This window comes from Alligator mississippiensis, chromosome 5 (genome assembly GCF_030867095.1).
Source record: "Alligator mississippiensis isolate rAllMis1 chromosome 5, rAllMis1, whole genome shotgun sequence".
NCBI lineage: Eukaryota > Metazoa > Chordata > Crocodylia > Alligatoridae > Alligator > Alligator mississippiensis.
This window is the reverse complement of record NC_081828.1, coordinates 3,044,951-3,066,730: the sequence shown is the minus strand read 5'-3', so window position 1 is coordinate 3,066,730 and position 21,780 is coordinate 3,044,951. Positions and strand designations below refer to the sequence as shown.

At 45.5% G+C, this 21,780-nt stretch overlaps 1 protein-coding gene across 5 annotated transcripts in view; it reads right to left on the bottom strand.

Annotated features, from left to right (window-relative positions):
- Positions 1-21,780, bottom strand: part of MAST2 (microtubule associated serine/threonine kinase 2) — a 309,296-nt gene that overhangs the window by 52,324 nt on the left and 235,192 nt on the right. For 3 of the 5 annotated variants that reach the window (XM_059727771.1, XM_059727773.1, XM_019489769.2), the window contains 3 exons: positions 19,841-19,861; positions 16,976-17,054; positions 10,064-10,218 (listed from right to left, as the gene is read on the bottom strand). In XM_059727771.1, coding sequence (XP_059583754.1) covers positions 10,064-10,218; positions 16,976-17,054; positions 19,841-19,861 — 255 coding nt within the window. The remainder of the gene's footprint in view (positions 1-10,063; positions 10,219-16,975; positions 17,055-19,840; positions 19,862-21,780) is intronic. The other 2 variants (XM_059727772.1, XM_059727774.1) reach the window with 1 other exon arrangement.

Here is a 21,780-nt window from a genome sequence, read left to right as displayed (position 1 = left end):
TTACAGACACCACGGATTATTTTTAGCATACGGGAGAACATTATTTATAGCTTTTTAAAAAATAATAACCTCTTTCCCACAAACATTTAGTTATACCAATAGGGTTGTTTTTCTCTTGTGATCTTGTATCATTATTTAATGTGTCTAAAAATAAGCAGATAAAAACCTGATCCTAACAAAAAAATTGTTAGAAGCCTCAAGAATTGGATGGAAAAAAGACTGTATGTTACATAAATCAGTAGTACACTCTCCTCTGGAGTACAATCTTCAGTTTTGGTCAAGTTATCTCTAAACAAACTCTATTTCTGCTATATACTTTTTGAGAGGCAACATAAATTATTATGACCACTAGTAGGCCTACATAATAAAAAAGGTTTAGACTCTGTAGTTTCCTGAAAAAAATATAATTAAATTAAAACAACACTGGGATGGCAAGGCAGATAGGAACACCCACTTTTACCTTTTCTCACAAGAGATGATGATCAAGGGGAGAAAATAAAAGGCAGCAAATTTACAACTTTTTTTTAAAGGGATTCCCCTTCGTAAAACAAAATATAGGATTAACCTATAGAATTGGCTGCCTTGAGGCAAACAGCTTAGTATGGTTAAAAAGAATTAGACATATAAATAGGGATAACGAAAACTTCCAAAGTTACTTTCAATATACTAAAAGCATGTATGGGATATAAGCCTTCATGCTTCAGAGCACAAACTGAGTGGGAGATGGGAAAAATTTCCCTGGTGGGCTGGTTATACAGCAATCGTCTGCTCTAGGGTTCAGAAGCTTGTGGTGCTGATCGCTGTCCAGACGCAAGGTGACAAAGTCAATGAGACTCTTCACAGGCTAAAAATTAAGCATGTGCATAAGTGCTTTGCTGCATCAGGTATGATATCAGCACTCGGTAGGTATGAATCCTGAGGCGTGGAGTTGCATCACTCGGGGCAGGGGGGTCCCTCTGTTACGATTTGGCACGGCAGTGTGTTTATTCTCACTTGACAAATCACAATGCGTGAATAAGGAAAAAAAGGTTACTTATTGGTAAATAAGGCTCCTGGAGAGCTTCCTCTGCACACTTCCCCTTAAGGCTAGGGACAGACATTACACATAAACCAGTTAAAGTGATCAGAAACTGGTTTAAATCTGTAATAGAACAGATGTTCAGTGCACATAAACCAGTTCGAAAATGGCTGAAACTGGTTTGAGATAAACCTGGTTGAATGTAGTATCAGACTTAACTGACTTGGATGAAACCTGTTTATACAATGTCTGTCCCAGACTCCTTCCTGGTTTAAGTTAGATCAGAGTCCCCCAGAATCCCAGATACTTTGCTGGGCAGGGTTCTGCACCCTGCTCCAGCCCGGCAGGCCTGGCCCCTCCCCTCCGCTCCCTGGCTGCAGCTCTAGCAGAGACCGCAGGTACATTAGGATCTGCCTGGCTTCCTCCCCACTCCCTGCTCAAGCAGGGATCCCTCCCCTCCCCTCTGCCTTACACAGACACCTCTCCGCATTAACTAGCATATCACACACTGGCTATGGTCCATGCTGTGGGAGATGGGACAAAGGCAGACAAGACAGTGCCATCTTGGGGCTTTTTGGAGCTAATCAACAGGTAGCTGGTAATGTCCCTCCATTCCTTCCTTGGAAAAGCTGTTTAAGAAAAGCTTGAACTAATGAGAGAGGTTATTATTTTCTTAATGGGCTGACAAACACTGAATTAGGGGTGATAAACACTGTGTTATCATCTCCCTGCTGGGCTGCTGGGGGGGATGACGACCTCAGAGCGTCCTGCCTGGCCACGCCCAGTACTGTAGAAGGGAAGGGAGGTCTGCTCTAGTGCCCCCCCCGGCTTCTAGCCTGAGCCACTGCAGGCATGTGCCAGCATTTCTTCAGTCCACAGGGGATATCTTACAAACCGGTTTAGCCTGGCCAGATTAAACTAACCTGCAAAGACTTAACCAATTCAGGCTCAAGCTTTTTGAATGTCTGTCCCTAGCTTATAGGTTCAGCTCCTCTAGCATCAAGCTGGAGCACTGTATACAAAGAGCTGTGTCCATTGGGTAGGTACTGGAGAGGTCACTTGCAAGCACAGCCCACTAGCTCCCTCAGCCCTTTCTCCCTGGCCTGCAGAATCCCAAGACGAAGGAGGAGGCTGACAAACGTGAAGGCACAAAAGCAATTCTTGAAGAACAGTTGTTAGCAGGTTACCCTTACTTTCTTTCTCTGAAGGCTTTTGTGAACTCCCGCTTAGGGGAGATTACCAGGCAATGCCCCTAATCGGGGCTGATGGGTGAGGAATTGCAGGCCAAAATGGAAATAGCAGCATTCCAAACCGTGTGCTGAAACACGATGCCGAGCCACATGGGTCAGGCTTACTTAAGAGCAGAACAATTCCAGGTTGCTGCTGTGTGTATCTCTGTAAGAGGAACCTGTCTTAGATGCGCTACAAAAGCAGCCATGACCCTATCAGTGTGCGTCTTCAAGCTGTAGCGTACTGATTTTCTGATTTCGGGCCAGCAATGATCAATACATCTCAAGTCAGTGGAAAAATTTGTTAACAGGGTCCTCCCTGTGTATAGGCAACAAGTAATCTGTTTGAATTTCTGCACAACTTAGTCCTCTCTTGGTAGCAATATAGGGATTCTCTGTTCTTTTCTTTTTCTTTTTATGTCCAAGGATGGCAAGAATGACTCCCAGAGGGAACAGGATATCTGGGTCAGAGAACAGGGAGTTATATTAACACATATGAAAACATGAGATTGACTTAAGCATAAAGCCTAAGGTTATGACCTTGTCTCAGAACAACTTGATGTACTCCTTCCTGTCAAGGGTAAAAAGCAAGACACCAAGTTTGCACGCTGCTGTAGGGTGTCTTTCTATTAGCCTGACCCAAGAACCAACCTCCTCATAAAGGCTAGGCAGCACTCAGGTCCTGTTTCCACTCTGGTTATTTTTACATGTGAAAAGCTAGTTCCCATGGCAAACAACGCAAGGGATAACATGAACAAATGTCATCACAAATGAAAGTAAAGCCTCTGGTCTTTCCTCCAACCTAGAGAGAGCGACCACTCAAGCTCGGTGCTTTTCCCTCAGCATACGAGCCTCCTCTCTCTCTCTTCCTCTCCCCCAGCTGTCTCCCTGGGAGCTTTTATTTTCCCCTAAGGCCAGCCAGTCATCACTGTCAGCTGACCCAGAGCTCCTAGGCAGACTAGCACCTCCTAACCCCCTGCAGCCCAGCCCCTGAGCCATGTACCCTGTTACACTCACCTCTCTAGCAGAAGCAATAGCTGCTGAAAATGCTTTTTCAACAGAGAGGAGTTCTAGGGATGGGCTCAAATGCAGAGCCACCAACGTCACTAAGACCATGTTGAACTCCTGAGCTGAGGGCCATTCTTAGACAAGATGAAAGGCATTTGACATTACTTAAGAAACCTGAAGGCTATTGAACAAGAAACACAGACTTGTCCCTAACAAAAAACTGATAGGCAGTAGCATGGATGGTAAACTATTTAATCTCAGCCGACTCCAAGCCAAAACCAAGATTACTCTGACCTCAATCATTGAACTCCAGTACACTGATGATGCTGTACTGTTTGCTCACTTGGAGGTACATCTTCAGGCAATTGTTGATCTCTTTACTGGGACTGACGCTTAACATTCAGAAGACTAAAATCCTCCATCAACAAGCTCTTAATGCAGTCCCCAGCTCTGGTAATTCAGATTTATGGTGAGACTCTGAAGAACATTTAGTACTTCCCGTACTTTTAAAGCCATCTCTCACAGAAGGCTGATGTTGACAAAGAAATCCAGCATCACCTCAAATGTGCAAGTGCAGCCTTCAGATGCCTGACGAAATGGGTGTTCAAAGATTGTGACATCAGATTTAAAACTAAGTCCATGGTTTATCAAGCAGCTGTGATCCTCACCTTACTGCTGTGTAGATGAGATATGGACAATGTACAGAAGACGCCTTAAGTCACTGGAGAAATACCATCAATGCTGCCTGCAGAAGATCCTTTGAATCAAGTGGGAATACATATGCACCAATGTTAATGTCCTCTCACAAGCAAACACAAGGATCTTTGAAAACTCTTGGCACTCTGGTGTAGTGCCCGAAGACTGGAAGAAGGCCAATGTGGTGCCTATCTTCAAGAAAGGGAGGAAAGTGGATCCGGCTAACTATAGGCCCATCAGCCTGACTACTATCCCGGGGAAGATCTTAGAAAAGTTTATTAAAGAGGCCATCCTTAATGGACTGGCCGACGCCAACATCTTAAGGGATAGCCAGCACGGGTTTGTTGCGGGTAGGTCTTGCTTGACCAATCTCATTTCCTTCGACGACCAGGTGACCTATCACCTGGACAAGGGAGATGAGATTGATGTCATATATCTTGACTTCAAAAAAGCCTTCGATCTGGTGTCCCATGATCGCCTCTTGGAGAAACTGGCCAATTGTCGCCTTGGGTCCTCCACGATCCACTGGCTGGAAAATTGGCTCCGGGGTCGGACCCAGAGGGTAGTAATTGATGGAAGTCACTCATCGTGGTGTCCTGTGACCAGTGGGGTCCCCCAAGGCTCTGTCCTTGGACCCATACTGTTCAACATCTTCATTAATGATGTGGACACTGGAGTCAGAAGCGGACTGGCCAAGTTTGCCGATGACACCAAACTTTGGGGCAAAGCATCCACACCAGAAGACAGGCGGGTGATCCAGGCTGACCTGGACAGGCTCAGCAAGTGGGCAGACGAGAATCTGATGGTGTTCAACGCTGATAAATGCAAGGTTCTCCACCTTGGGAAAAAAAACCCGCAGAATCCTTATAGGCTTGGCAGTGCTATGTTGGCTAGCACTATGGAAGAAAGAGACTTGGGGGTCACCATTGACCACAAGATGAACATGCGCCTGCAGTGCGATGCGGCGGCTAGTAAAGCGACCAAAATCCCGGGACGTCATTCTCCCCTTGTACTCGGCCTTGGTGAGGCCACAGCTGGAGTACTGCATCCAGTTTTGGGCTCCACAATTCAAAAAGGATGTGGAGAAGCTTGAGAGGGTGCAGAGAAGAGCCACATGCATGATCAGAGGTCAGGGAAGCAGACCCTACGATGACAGGCTGAGAGCCCTGGGGCTCTTTAGCCTGAAAAAGCGCAGGCTCAGGGGTGATCTGATGGCCACCTACAAGTTTATCGGGGTGACCACCAGTATCTGGGGGAACGTTTGTTCACCAGAGCGCCCCAAGGGATGACGAGGTCGAATGGTTACAAATTACTACAAGATCATTTCAGGCTGGACATAAGGAAGAATTTCTTTACTGTCCGAGCCCCCAAGGTCTGGAACAGCCTGCCATCGGAGGTGGTTCAAGCACCCACACTGAACACCTTCAAGAGCAAACTGGATGCTTATCTTGCTGGGATCCTATGACCCCAGCTGACTTCCTGCCCTTTGGGCGGGGGGCTGGACTCGATGATCTTCTGAGGTCCCTTGCAGCCCTAATGTCTATGAAATCTATGAAACCATGTGCATCAAGGTGACAATCATCCAACATCAACTTCGCTGGGCCAGCCATGTCATGCAGGTGTCCAACTCCAGCCCCCCGATGCAAGTTTTATTCTCCCAGCTCGGTACACTCAAGAGGAAGGCAGAGAAAGCACTTCAGAGGTGTCCTCAAGGCCAATTTGAAAAAATGCAACATCAATATCAACTGATGGGAGACTATTGCCCAGGCCTGCCCCAAATGGAGGAAGAGTCTGTTCCAAGGATCTCAGTACTCTGACACCTCATGACAACACAAGATAGAAAAGCATGAGCAGCAAAATCAGCGTGTCATGGACCAAACCACAAATCCAGAGCCACCTGTCCTGCACGGAAACACATACCCAAGTTGCAACAGTACTTACTGATCTTGAATCAACCTCATCAGCCATTTTCAGACCCACAGATAAGGCAATCATGAAAGAGATTCATCCTCGACTGCAAGGGATTGTCAGTCATGATTACCTGCACAACATGAAGAGCATCAATTTTGGTCTACAGCATTTCAGAGTTAAGGGTCCCCCCATCTAGCCTCAAATAGTTCTTGCTTGACCCTCTGCGAGCAGAAACAGTCAGCAGGTTTTACACTGCTGTCTAGGCACTTAGTCGAAGCAATTCTGGATTTAGATGAAGAATTCTCCCCTGTCATTAGGAAAGATGACAACTGCTCTTTCTTCTCGGCTCTTTCCAATGACCTGAGGATCAAGGAAGGCACAGAGATGGCAACTGCTCCAATTCAACAACAGCACACTGATTGTACACTTGACAAGATGTCTGGTCTCTGTGAATGCTGGTGCAATAAGGATGACCCTTTTATGTGAGCCACATTCTTGTCCCATAGCCTCCAAGTTGCATATCATTCTGATTAGATTAGATGCCAACATGGCCACATGTGGTTTACCCAACTTTGAGACCGAGGACATTCCTGTCTGGTTTCTGGGGACAATTCATTCACGCTTAGGATATTTCCTCCCTTGCAAAGGTCACAGCTACGGAGTAAATACACCATAACCACAGTTTCCCGACTTCCACAGCCAGGGCTTGGGAATGAGTTTCTCACAGCTGTTGATGCAGCATATGACTGTGGCACGGTTTACCTGTGCTGTGTGATGTTGTATGAACAGAAAGCCTTTAGGGCTATCTTATAGTCCTCCATTCTAGAACACGGATATGGAGTTTGGTGGTGTTCCAGCAATCGTGTATCTAGAGACTGATCACACCAACCCAGGCTGAAGTCACTGGAAGTTTATGAAGACTGTAAAGGGGATAAAAGAGTAAATGATGCCCCCTGGCGTATATGGTATCTCATTTCTGATCAGTAATGCTGTTGCAACACCTGGGGGTCCACAGGCATCTTTCCTTTTCAGACTGTATATGCTGGGTGTGTAATGAGATGCTATACAATGTTGAATAGTTCATTCGCAGATGAGCAAAAGGGTGATGCAGACTGAAGACGTCAAGAGACCCAGACGCCTTATGAAGAATCACACTGTCCACAGAGGTGAAGCCCCAAGCATTGATGGGGAGTCTCTTATCTTTACAAATCTCCCCTCTGGAAACAAGTCTTGGTTTTTGTGAAGTCTAAGATGGCCCATAAAAGGGACCTTTGTAGAGAGGTCTTCTTCCAGTTGCTCAACAACTTGAGGGGTTGTAGGAAGTCACACGTGTAATGAACTGAAGAAAAGATCCGGCTATGAGATGACTCTTAGTAGCTAATTATCTAATCCAGGCTAAACAAAATATGCCCTTGCAGCTGGAGATATGCTGCAACTATGCAGATACATTGCTGAAGATCCCTGGTGCAAAGGACAGTCAAAGGGAGAACATAAAACTGGAAGCAACTGATCTCCCCAGAGACCCAGAGCTGCTTGGCAAGAGCAGAAATGCCTATTAAGATAAGGTGCTTGAGGTGAGTTTCTGGGCAAGTTTTATCCTACAACTCAGGCTTGGGGGTTTTTTAAATCGAGAGGTGAGCCGTGGATGTTATATCATCTCATCAAGCAAGCTGGCTTTGAGGATCAGCTGTGTGGGCACTGGCAGAAGCAAACAAGTATTTAGTAGCAAACAATGCAAGTTGGAAATACGATCACCCTACATGTGTCCACCTTCCTTTTCTTTTTGGGCAGCACGTCGTCCTCTCCCAGAGTTCTCATCTTGCCTCCACGTTTGTTGCTATGTCAGGCGCCCATTTGAAGTGACCTTTCTTTCAGATGACATGACCTAACATGAATGCCCCTTGGCTCTTAAATAGACCAGGAAGAGGCTGCTGTAAATCAGCACCACTCTATTCCTACCCATGGTGACCCAAGAATATGAAATTAAGCCCAGAAATTGGTTTTATATTTATATTTTACAGTAAATACAGGTACCGTAGCAGGGCAGACTGCTCTAATGCAAGAGTTGGAAGCTGTTCTGGAGCGAACGAAGGCATGACATACCAGTGTCTCAGAGCTCATATAGCACAACCAAATTTGCGTAATCTTTCCACTGTTTACACCTTATAATTCATAAATGTGGTAAAGCCCAGTTTCCTGTCACTCTGGGTCACAGAATTAAAGTGTGTTGATAGCTCATATTTACAAGAGGGCACAAATGTAAGCTCTTCACTTCAATTTCCAGATCAATCTTATATAAGCAACGTTTTATGCTTCATTATCCCAGCAGTAATATGTCTATGTTAGAAAGGATCATTAACTACTTTAGTGAATGTATTTTTTCTACCTACAGTAGCTTTCTTATCTATAGTGAATTAGAGTCACTACAAGGACTTTAATTAGCAACAGCCAGTGTTAAGGGAGGCAGCAATAGGAATGAATTGAGACATTGTTCAAAAAGATTTGAACAATGGAGTACGAGTCACTTAACTAGTTTCTTAATATGCGGTGATTTATAGAGGTCACCAACTACACATGTAGCTACTGCCACTACTTACCTGCTCCTGTAGATTACTGTGTAACTACACTTGGTAGATCCAAACGTAATTACCATGTAACCTGCACTGTGGTTCAGAACATACAAATAATCATGAATTTAACCCTGCAATGAGACACCACTTACCAGGTATTTAAGTGCTCAACAGTCATTGGGCCAGAGTCACCACAGATCAGACTTCAGTTTCTGCAACAAGTCCCCATGCCCACGGTCCCTGGATGAACGCACTAAGTGGTGCTCAATCTTTTCTCCCCAACAGGCTGGACTGGCAGCGCCTGGTCCGTCCTCAGGCTGGATCCAGCCAGGGTGGGCATGGCAGGCACCATCTGGCTGTGCAGAGTGGGTGAGGGGGCAGGCCAGACCCAACACAGCCCCAAAGGGGAAAGGAGCTTGATCCATCTGGCGAGTGTGGGGCAGGGAGGCCAGGCCACAACCCAGCTCCGGAGTGGGGGGAGGCACGTGGTACAGCCCCAACAGGAGGGAAGGGGCTCCAACTCAACCCATGGGGAGGTGGCATGGTCCAGCCCCATAGGGGAAGGAGGCGTAGCTTGGCCCCAACCAGGGATTGGGGTTTGGGGGTTTGGCACGGGTGAGAATGGCCAAGTTAATGACTGCTCTGCCGCTGCCAAATTTCTGGACCTGTGGGGAGCCCCACGGGCCAGATGTGATGGCTCTGCAGGTCGCATTTGGCTTGTGGGCTGGAGGCTGAGCACCCCTGCCCTATCTCGGTGACCCCAGCTAGCAGGGCTCCTGGGGATTTTGTCTGAAATTAAAATCCCTCTCTCCCACCCCCTGGTGAGGAGCATAAATAAAAGTTGCAGTGAAAACACCTCTTCCCCCAACATCTCCATGTGAATGATTTTTGTGACACAAGGTGCCCTGCCGTGGAATTTGCACCTCCCAGTCACAGATTTCATTAATCTGGCCCAACACAAATGTATGGTAATTACTTGATACTTCTGCCCTGACACTGAATGGGCTATTAAAATAACTGATGTGTTGTGGACCTGAGTAAGAAATGGATTCAATTCTAATCACCCCTGCTTTTGGGCACTGAAATGCTATCTGCACTATAAAATGGCCTCATAGCTGGCTACTGCTTGAGTGACAGAGGTCTCTAATAGCAAAACCAATAACTAGAATCATGTAACTGGTAACAAAACTGCTTCCAGCACTGTTACAGAAGTGCGGTTTGAGACTTCCTGTCATGGTCCAACAACAATTTTAGTTTAATTTATACTAGGAGCTGTTGCATCTCTTCAGGCAGACTTGCTCCTGATGACTTCTAATGACAAAACAGTTCCCTAATGACAAGAAAGGAACCGTCTCAGAAAAAAACCATTTGGGAATCCAGTTGGCCTCAGAGGAATCAAACCTAAAATGTATTCCATGATGTCATTAATTATAGTCTTGGAGATTTATGGTAGAGTTGGACAAACAATGAACTACACCTCCCTCCTGATAAAGGCGAGTTCAGAAAAGGTTGGTCAGACGAATTATAATTATTGGGACACACAACTCTGCATTGCTGCCCTTACAACTGGAACAGACGGGCAGCGAGAACTGACACCATTTCCCGGGCAGCGAGTGGCAGGGGAAGCTCACCTGAGACTGCGGGATCGGGGCCTCATGGCTGGGGAGTGACGCCCTTCCTCGTCAGTGATGCTCTCGGTGCTGAAATGCTTTGTCAGGAAATGAAGCTCATCGGCCGTTGGCTGAAAGGGCAGCTGGTGCAGCTTCTCCTGGGATGAGCATGATGACTGAGTACAGAAAAAAATACAGAAAAGAAATATGCTAAACGCATGCACAGGGGACAGCTAATGAGTGGAGTAGGGATGGATCCCGCCAGACTGCACTCTTTGACAGAAAAGAAAGTTGCTCACCAGCACAGGGGCCTCTTTTATTTTCCTAATTAGGCTAGTTCTGCATGCATGCGTAATTCTGAGGCCACCAAGATCAGGACAAGTTCTGGAGGCTGGTTAAGGGATAATAAACTCCTGCGGCTCCAGAACTATTCAATTTGATCAGGAAGATAATTCATTTGGAGGAGAAAGGGAAGGTGCATAACTAAGGAGTCTCTTTGGGAAGGGCAAAGAGGTTGCTGGAGTAGTGAGCAACTTTTCTTTTCTCCCCCCCTCATGCTCCCTCAGCTCAGAGACTTCACTGGCATGCAGAATGCTATGGAGGTGTGCGGTATGTGAGAAGTAGCATCCTTTACTGGCTCTCTTTGGTACTTCCTATTGTAAATGATCTGTATTTCATTCCTCCCTAGTTTACCCATCAGCTTTCTTCTCTAGTTGAGCAGGCAGGAATAAAGTGAGGAAGCTGACTTTGCAGGACTGTATGATGAACAGAGTTTCCCTTGTTTTTCTGTTACAAAGAGGTGAAGAGTTTATTCATCTTTAAATGATCTGCTCTGCTTAGAACGTGTACTGGTGTAATGACAGATGTTAAACAGTTTTAACTGCTGAACCAAGCGGAATTAAATGAAATTAATGTGAAAGCTGAACAGTACATTTGGCAAGAGCAAGGGGTGGCTTAAAGTGCAGCTAGGAAAACAGAACCAATGGGTGCAACTGCTATACTTTTCCATCTGGCAGGACTCACTGAACATACTAGTTCAAGAAAAAACCAAGACTTTCAGGAGGTGCTGAACAACCGGAGTGCTACACTCCACGTGGGTCTTGTGGCATCGATGGTTATTCTCTGACATCCCAGCGGTCTGTATTGCTCTCATGGAGTTAATCACGGTGCGCCGCTGAACTTGCATTCAGTGCAGCTGAATGCATTCAAGCGCTGAGCAGCAGCAACAGATGTATCAAGGCCAAGGACACATGCACAACCCGAATTTCAACTTACCTATGCTTGTTTTTCTAGTTATTTGCTGCTGAAGATATTACTGAGCTTTCAGGGGAAAAAAAAAGCTAGGAACTATATACAGCTTAGTAGTTGAGGCCAAGTGCTGACAAGACTGTCTAAGACTGGCCAGGACTTACTGGAAAACACCACATTTTTAGTGCTGATAGTATATACAGTTTTTTATCTTTGGAGGTGGGTTTTTTTTGTTCAGACCAGGCATATACAAACTTTTCAGGAGTCCAAGAGCTGCACTTAAAGTGGAAAAAGAGCCCCCAAAACAGACAAAATACAAACACCTGAGCAGATCATCAGAGATGTCCACCTCTAATAGAGAATTTGCTCTGTGAAGAATTTTAGCATGCTATTCAGTATCCAAGCCTGTCTGCCCATATTAAGGGGAGACCTGTATGGTGGAAATTATGAGCCTATCAAGGCCACAGGTCACACCGTCATAAAATATGATGGTAGCTGCAGCCCACTGGTCCAGATCCACTCCCTATGCATTGCTCAGAGGTGTAGGGAGAGCAGAAACCACCTGCAAAAGTCTGGGCACGGACGAATCCCACAAAAAGGTGGGTGCTCCCTTCCGAGCCTCCCTTGCAGCAGCTCTTGGAGCAGGGAGTCTATGGAAGGAGGGCGAGGGAATAGATGAAGCATGATGTGTTCTGGCACCACTATGAAAGCTCCTAAGAGACTCTGGTATTGCAAAAACGCCTCTGGTGCAGGAAAAAAAAAAGTATACGAGAACCAACCGCATGGAGAAGAGCCAATATTTATCACGTTCTTTTCAGGTTTTGTCATTAGCACGGTCACAACCAGAGAGGCAGCATACTGGTCGTTGAAATGTCAAGAATTGATGGTGTTTGTCTTCCAGCGACACAAGCACTGAAAAAACAGGGTCATTTAAAAATATTATTCCACTTACGGTGTGCCAACAAACCCTGCCTTCCACTTTGTCTCATCAAGAGCAATCAGATGTCATGCAGGGCTGGAACTGGGGAATATGAAGGAGAACCTGTGGTTAAAAAGCATTAGGAGATGAACCTTCCTTAGCCAAAGGCTTCTTGAGCTCTCAAACATCTTCAAGGAATACGTGCTGGTAATGAGGGATCACACGAGCAAAGTGAAACCTAGCTGCATTATTGATTTTTAAGTAATGAAGTCACTGAATTTGATACCTACAGCAGAGCCATGCAAACTTCCCCGTGGTTAAAACCAGAAAATTAGCCAGCTCGTTTTAAGTAAATGCTTTCAGCTAATATTGCTGACGTTTATACATGAACTCTGAGTCTAATAAATAAAGAACAAATTAGATACTTAAGGAAATAATTGTGTATTAGTCTATTCAAATGATTGCTCTAAGTCTACACTCCTGAAGGGAAGCCTGCACCGAGTGTCTGACTGAGAAGAAACGTGTGACTTCTCTACAATATCTGAAATTTAAAAGGGCAGCAGGCGTTTGGACGGAAAGTGAAATTCGGGGCACCTGCAACACGGAGGATGAAGAAAGCCAGGAGAGGTTAGATATGCACCTTGCAGCAAGCTTCGCACAGCTAGGTGTCTTGTACTTTGACTCAACGGGTATCAGTGCTGTTTACAGCCCACACAGATTGGAGGCTGATTCTTATTAGAGAAACGGCAATGTGGTTATTCAGGCTATCAAAAACAGGCGCTCTGAATAGGTTCCAGGATGCCACTTGCTTTTGGCAGACCACCAAAGGAAGAAGTTATCAAAAGAAAAGGTTGTTTTAAGAGGCAATGCAACGTAGTGGAATGACCACACGACTGGGAGCCCCAGCTCCCTGGTTCCAGGCGAAGTACCTCCAAACCCGCTGCGTTCTTCGGCAAGCCGCTCGAGCTCTCATTCCTTCCGTTTCCACATCTATGTGGAGCAAGACAGCTGACCTGCTACTTCTCAGGGGTGTCAGGTGGATAAGCTACTTAAAATACATGAAGGACTTTGAAGACATGACTTGTTGCAAATAAGCACTAAGTGCAATTGGTTTAGAAATGCAACAGTGACTTAACCAATGCTAAGAATTTTTCTCACCTTAATTTTTAAGCGATGTGCTTAATGTATTAATGCCTTTCTGTGACTGTAAAATTGGGATACTAATGGACTAATAGGGATGGTCCAGCCTTGAGCAGGAGGTTGGACTAGGTGACCGCTTGAGGTCCCTTCCAGCCCTATTTTACTAGGGACCTTAGGATCGCAGGAAAGTTTCACATTCTTGGAGGCTCAGACACCCTGGTTTTCAACAAAACCATGTGCTGCAGACAGAGCTGGGACTGCTGCTTTTTTAAGAGTACCTGATGCTTTTTCTTTTGCTTACAAGTTTACAAAGTTTCCACCACTTGGGCTAACGCTTTCCACAATGGGTATGCGCCTCAGCCTGGATCGGCGCAGGGGAAGGTGGGGAACTTCAGCTACTGCCCAGTTGTTTCAGGGAACGAGGCAGAGATGATATAAATTGTTCTTGTTCACGTTAAAAATTCTTGCAACCTTCCCTTCGAACAGCTCTAGCACCCCCGTGCTTTGGAGAGGGGACCGGAAATAACAGGTGGAAGCCCGTGTGTCAAGGTGTGTCTTTTGCCATCTACATACATGAAAACCTGCCTTGCGTTTGCCCGGTCTTTGAAAAACTGTAATTCATGTATGCTGAAATAGGGACTACAAATTTAGCAAAGAGTTTGTTGTCACTGAGCATCTCACACCCCAAGGGCTGACAAACGGTATCCACCACCCTGTGGAGGAACTGAGCACGCTCCAGCCACAGCTACAGGACCGACGTCAGGCTGGCCCTTCAATGGCTGCTCTCACTGGCTTTGGAGCAGGATGGGGCCAGGCACCGCAGCGACGAGCAAGAAGTATGTCCCTCCTGTGCTCTTCATTACTCCTGCTGGCCTGCAGCACAGGGAGGACCTTTCCGATTTGAACTACCAGCAGACAAAAGCAGGCTGAACAGGGAGGGCTGGAAGGGACAAGGAGTCTGGTGGGACTGGGACCGGAGAGGAAACAGGAATCGTGACAAGGAGCTGAAGAGGGAAAGCTGGGAAACTCTGGAAACGGCATCCCAGGGAGCTGGCCGGAGAAGATGGGACTGTCCGGGCAAGGAGACTGGAGTTAAGAGCCAAGATTAAGTGGGTGGGAGATTTGATACTGGACAAGAAACCAAGATGGGGAAGCTGGGATGTGGAGTCAAGTCAGATGCAAAGCCAGGGAGGGACAACTGAGACTAGCAGCGGGAGCAGACAGCAAGGCTGGAAAAGGAGACTAAGTGAGGCCTGAGAAGTACCAAATTGGACTTGGCAGACAAGAGAACGGGCCTAAGACAAGGAGCCAGCACGGCAAAGAGGGGTCCGTTGAAAGGAAGAGGCAGATGAGCCTGTGTCCACAGGAGCAAACTCCTCGCTAGAATCTGTAATGAAACCAGGACGCTCGGCCCCCGTTACCCTGTTGCCTGCTCCGATCTAAGTGCTCGTCTCAGGCCCCTCCACCGGTCTGCAGCGAGGCATCAACCTGCAATGGCTATCGGCTACTCTGCTTGCTCCGGGGACAGCGGTGTGCGTGATGAATCAGGCCCCTGCCTCCTCCACGGTATACAACGGACCTGCTCTGGGAAGGGAGCAGGACTGTGAGGTCGGAAAGGCCCTTCTTTTTAGGGCACTCACCTCACCTGCAGCAGAAGCTGGGAGGTTTGCAGTGAATGAGGCGGGTGATTGCAGGAAGAGAAACGATGGCCTGCTCGTTATGGCAGGGGAGTGCTAACCTGGAGCACCGATTCTAGCCCTGCTTCTGCCACGCAGCTCCCCTGCGACGGTATACTAAGTTGCTTATATCAAACTTTTCAAAGGTAATAGCTAAGTGTACGCTCTCCATTTCCTGAGCATCTCACTAAAGATGCTGAGGGTCTGATTTGCAGAAGTGCTGAGCCCTCGCAGCTGCACGCTGAAGTCGAGAGAGCTGTGCTTTGGAAATACAAAGCACTACCTAACGCTAAGCACTCTGAAAAATCAGATTCATATAACCTCACACCTAATTTTAGGTGTCTAAAATTAGCAGATACCTTTGACCTTCTTTTCTGTGTGCCTGTGCTCTACAGCCAAACCCATGAGGGATTTAATCCCATATTCGAGCAGGGTGTGAATAGCATGAAGTATTAAGGCCTGGAGCCACACAATAAGTAAAAAAGAAAATACTGCAGCTAAGCGAGCACCCTCCAGTCTGCAGACTGAATGGGACAGGGACCCTGCAGCAAATATGCCGTTATGTAAATGAAAACTGCCATCAAAATACATGTGTACAAGAGGCCAAATTAAGATTGGACAGGCCACTAGCTTTTGTGTGCCTGTCTCAACAACCTTAAAAACATTCTTTAATGTAGTTATATGGGTGAGTTCAGTTACAGTGAAATCTGGTCCATCAGTCACTGCGATAACATCGCTACAGTCTTCGTAGTCAGTGCACTGAATCCCAGCCAGAGTCCTAGTCATCTGGACACAAAACACTTTGGTTAATTCCTCATTGTTTAAAGCATTATTAGGGATTTCCAACACAACATAATTAGCAATTTTCAACACTGAATCAAAATGAAATATGCTCCTGATAATTAGTCATCTTAAAAAGTATCCTCCATAGCACCTCTCAAGGCAGCTGTTGTGTGCAAGCACTGGGTACGCTTCAGCTTTTGGGGGTCAACAAGACACGGAGTCAAGGCAAGAATGCAAGACTGCAAAGCAAAAATCTTTTGACTGTTTTGCTCCACCAGTAATCATTCCTAGCGAGAACGCTGCATTTCTGTAGTAAAAAACTCTACATTAAGCCTTTATCTGTACAGTCAAAGAATTAGTGAGCCAGGCTTTATAAAGTATGCACTTATTTTTCTTAATTAAAGTGTAAACAATTATTCTTTACTACGTCTCAATACGACCTGCAAAGTGTATTTCATGAAATTGTGAAAAAGTTTCACTACTGGTAACTAGTCATTCATCACAACTCATCCTCATTACCAATCCCCTTGAGGTGATGAATTAACCAGAGTTTACAGCATCATTTAGGGTTCATCTGTACCGAGGAGTCTGATTTGCTGTATGACGTTTCAGGGTGTTACGCTGCTCTCTTTCCCGTTCTGTTAACCGCGTGTCCGTCTTTTGGTAATGACCTACACTCAGGTCGTGGTAGGTTCGTTCACTCGTGTAACGTGTAAACACGCAACGTCAAGGAAAACATCGAACTGCTGTCTGTTATCAATTTGCCTCCTAGGCAGCATGCTGGCGGAGAGCTCTTGTGCCCATTGGTGACTCGAGGTCAAAAGTGGGGGAAGAATTTCACATCCTGGTTTTAGACCAGCTGAGAGCTTTCTGCTGGGAAGCGCTTGGTCTCGCCAGAGCAAGTGTCATTGCCGACGCAACGCACTTCTCCACCGAGCCGAGGGCTTCGCTACACCTGGCACCGGTGTGGAAGGCAAAGTGCAGGATGAGAGGGACTGGGAGATGGAGGGAAAAGCAGCACAACTGATCGTTAGAATAAATTAGTGCATTAAATACATGGTTGGCAAATAATGAAAAAGACCTTGCATATTTTAGTAAGGGTTTCGAAGCAGATTTGTTAGAACAGGTTTATACAAATCAAATAGCGTCAAAAAGGAGGTCACTCACGGAGACGGTTGAGCTGGGGGTGTTTGTCCCGTACCCCGATGAAGGCAGGGAGGCCAGGGACCAGCGACGCCCGTCCGTTCTGGGGAAAGATGCAGGGGAAATTATTTTGACGACCGGTGTAGTTCGCATTTCCCTCTCCTAACAGGTCTGCACCCTTAGTTTTAGATCGCGTTTTCCAGAGAATCCAGTGGTCCTGCCAGCAATGTTTTCTGTTCCAAATCTTCAAATGCACCTAAATAACTTGGGAACATCGGTGCCAATGAAAGTCAACAAAATCTAACTTCCTAAATTGCTTCAATTCCTACGTAGTTCAGATACTTTTTATAACTTTACCCTTTGTGTTTGAAAGGAAATAATTGGACAAATGACTGATTTTACTTTCAAAATTTGCTCAAGAGACAACCAGCAACTATGGGCTTTGAGTAACACCCTGAATTACTGCTGCCGTACCTCCCTGGTCCTCCAAGCTACACCAGGAACACAGTGGGGGGACGAATTCATGCCATTGTGAAGTATCTGGATTACTGGGGAAAAGGAGAGTTCAGGCGTATGCCTAAATATCCGAACGTGCTCTGTTCATCTCATCAACTGGCACAGCCACTAAATTAAAACTCGTGAAACGGGCCACAGCTGAAATCAATCCCCCCTGCAACATGTCTCTATACTGGAGCACCCATGACTGGATTCCCCCGGGGCTCACACTTCCCTCTCCGGGTTACAGTATTAGTAGTTGTTTGCTCTCGTGCAGCGCATCGAGAAGTCCCCAGCGCAGGCCAGGACCCGAACGAGCGTGGCATACAAAGATGCAAACGAACAGGATGAGCTGAAGCATGCTAACGACAGGGACCGCTTCGTTTTAACACCAAACATGGTTACCCTGAAACATGGAAAAGTTAATCACCCCCCACAACCTCACAAAAATCAGACTCAGGAGGGAGAAAATGGAATACGTCTAATAAATCTCTCTCTCTCCAACTTCAAAAACTGAGGCCTTCTCTCCCATTGCTGGACAAATGTTGACACTAACCTGAGAGGGATGCTTAATTTTGAGGGGTTTTGTATCCCACTTCAACAGAACTATAAATATATTAATACTCCTAAGTACACCAATATTATTCATTACAAAAGAGAAGGAAATCATCAATAATTTATCACATTTTAAATGAAAATGAATTAAAGACCAAAGAGCTTCTGACAGCACTGTCGATATAAACTTTGGGGTTGGTATACAGTCACACAGCACATTAGGATATGACCTTTCTCCTGTGGATATTACTGAAGGATAAAGTTTGAGCTGAGAAGGGAAACTCAGTTGTAAACTTAACAACGCCTTTCTCTACCTACCTCTGGGCTGGGATTCAGGAAAGCACCTAAAGCACATGCTAGAAATTAAGGACAGGCTTAAGTATTTTTGGGGGGCCTAGGCTTTTATATCGACCCATACCTCTCCTCTCTATAAGTCTATTTTACTACTAGCACATGGAGAAAATACCCCCGTTTTCAAACAACAAAAAGGGTTCATGCTGCATGCACAAAATCACAAAATTCAAGCTTTAGAAACAAGTCCTGCTGCATGCATATAGTAGTTAAACCCCATTTAGACACAAGTGGGTTTTGTATTTGTGTGTGTGTGTTTTTGACAGATAAAAATATTTAAGAGATTCGTCCCTGTTTGTTGCAACGTTCTCTCCGTGCTGTGTGTTCAGGTCCCATCTCAAACGCATACTTCCTCTCTGAACCTTTGACAAGTCCCATAATCTTCTGTGCCCCGGTTTCTCCATATGTAAAATGGGCGTATCCTCTCTCATAAGGACGTTGGGAAGATAAATTCTATTAATACTTGAGAAGCACAGCTACTGTAGCAATGAAGTAGGTATACAAATTAAAAAGAGTCTAGAAAGTATACAAGTTTTAATGAAATTATGCAAAGTTGCAGACTATTTAGTCTACTTTCTTCTGAAGGACTTTCATATTTTGGTTGCAAAAATGGACAAAAATCATCCCCCCCATTTGAAAAAGAACAACCTGCTCTGCCAAGATGGTAGCCCCTACTTCTTGCTACAACTGATGCAACATTAAGAGAAGCATCCTAAACAATCCACACAATGCACAGAAAGTGCGTGTCCAACCACTGGGAAACAGCAGCAAGAGACCGGCAGAAATTCTGCTTCAAATTCAAAGGAAGAAAAAGACTTGGAAAGAAAATTCTCTCTTTAAATGGCAGAATAGGTCTCAGTTATGTCAGTGAGAAAGATGTATTTTAAAACTGATTTAGGAGAGGACATCAGAAAAAAGAAAACTTTGAATGAGATATTCTTCTTTGCAAGCTTCTGGGCACAGACAGACACCCTTTGTCAGGCTGAGGAAGCATCTGCAGCTGGTCTTCCAGGAAAAGCACAGGCCAACTGCAGAGCTTCCTCAGCCCGACGAAGGGCGTCTGTGCCAGAAAGCTTGCAAAGACGACCAACACGGCTACGAACCGACACCCCTTAAATTATTTATCTCATTTTGAAATTTTGATTCAAATTAAATTGAGTTGGAACGAACATTGGTCAGAAAGAACTATTAAAATAGCGTTGTAGGGAAAACAGGCTTGTGGCAGTTGTGGTAACATCATGCAACGTGGACTAGATTAGGGCAGTGTGATAAATTGTGCTAAGAACAAAGCAGTTCTCCTAGTGTGATTCTTGTTAATTATAAGTTGCAGTTCAGAGATTCCTCATTTTTACTCCCAAAATGTAAAAGCTGAATGCCTAAATGGGGTTATTACAGCACCAACTCATTAGGCACATACACAGTGCCCAACCATGCAAAAAAGCATTACACTCACATACAACACCAATACGCTTCTGATATGCCCATTACCTGTCTGCTCTGTGTCCATGGCTGTATGAAAGAAATTGCACAGTGATAATGAGGAAGGGAAAAATAATTGAGAACATGATTTCTGGAAACCAGTAACAAAAGATGAACATTTCTCACTGTAGTCACTTTTACCTAAGGCAATATAATATTGTGTGCGTGGAAGGGGACATCTTAGATATAACAGGAGACTGCTGGGCATACCGATCCTGAGAGGCAGATGCATATGCATTTAATATCCATCCACGAACAAAGTTTTGATTAACCACCTTTCAAAAGAGAGGCAAGGACCCTGTGAAGGCCAGCGGTGAAACTGCTGGCCTTCACATTAGGAAGCGAGGTCTAAGCAGAATCGCTGTATTTCCTACAGTTGAAATTTTGTGTTTTGGGAAAGGAAGCCATAAATACTGCATGAAACAGGTCATCGCTGGAGAGAGGAGGCCAATGCAGAGGGCAGAAAATTCCTCTTTACTAGATAGCAAGGCCTGTGGGCACAGGAGGAGTCAAGACACGAATGATATCTAGGGCCTGATGCGGACAAAAAGAGATGGAAAATTCCAGTCCGAGGGAATAAATGAAGCTCAGCATTTCCAGTGACCCCTGGCACAAGCTCTCTGTGCCACACCACAAAGATCCCTTAAATAAGGATACGCTGACTATTCGAAATAATCACGTTTCTCTCTTTCTCCTCCTCTCTTCTCCCCGTCCCTCCTTCCCCTCCCTCTTTTTTAAAACAGGGAACTTTTTTTAAACTGTGCATCAACACCCGAGTCAGAGCAAGTTCAGCAAATCTACAGGAGGAGGAAGCTCTGAGCTAGAGACATCTATGTCCAACACCCCGAACAATACCACTTTCTGCTGCAGTAGAAGTATGCCTACAAAATACATTTTTCAAACCCTGGGCAGGGCAGGGGTGAGGGGAGAGCCGGCATCTCATCTGGATTTACACCCTCCTTAGCTGTCTGGTCTAGTGGGTAGGATAACAGCCTGGAAATCAAGAGATCCTACTCTACCCTGGCTCAGAGACTCGCTTGCTGTGTGGCTTTAAGCAGGCTATTTAGACTGTAATTCATCCTGCACCCTCTCTGGGGATGCAGTTTGGATTTCATGTCTATACAGCATCTGGCAGGAACGGTGACTCTCAGCCCTGCGCCCGCCACAGTAAGAACAGTACTTGACCTAGGCCATTACTGGGGGAGCCAAGCTGTTTCCCATTGCCTGCTGCAAATGAAATGTAAAAAAAAGAGAGTACAAACAGCGTGGCCGTTAACTAACAATATCTGTAACCTGAAATCTCTCCAAAGAACTTCCTGTTACAAGAACACATGAAAACACAGTCTCAGATGCACAAAGATGACGCCAACACTATTTAACATTTGCTGAACTCTTCGACAATAGTGACCATTTTTATGCTTTTATGAGAAAAATCAACGACTGGAGTTTATTTATGGCATTTTCCCCAAATGTTCCTTTCTTGCAACAAAATATTATTTCCACCATTCTTATCTAGCTCTCTCCCCTCTTCCTGCACCAAGCATTAACAATGTTAACAACCACAGTAAATCCTAACCACCAAATCAAATGCGCTTCCACAAAATGATTGCTCTAAAAATGTACCCTGGATAAGACAGCAGCATTACGCCTACGAAAGCCTCGGACAAGGGCAGCAGCCTGGGAGGTTTGCAGGTTAAACCTAGCACATGCTCTGCGTGCCACCGCCAAAATGTTCGGCCTTCAGCGAGAACGCATTGCAGTATATACTTCCACAAGACAGGAAAAGCCGTCTTCACTGGGGCAAAGCTTCCCCTCATCTGTTATGTTACTAAAGACAGTCTCACATGCTGCAATGCAAAGGTGTAAAATGCACCACTCGGGCTTTTAATTATTAAAGGTTTGTGTGCCATTTGCAAAAAAGACGTTAAAAGTGATGTTGCTGTGAGTGC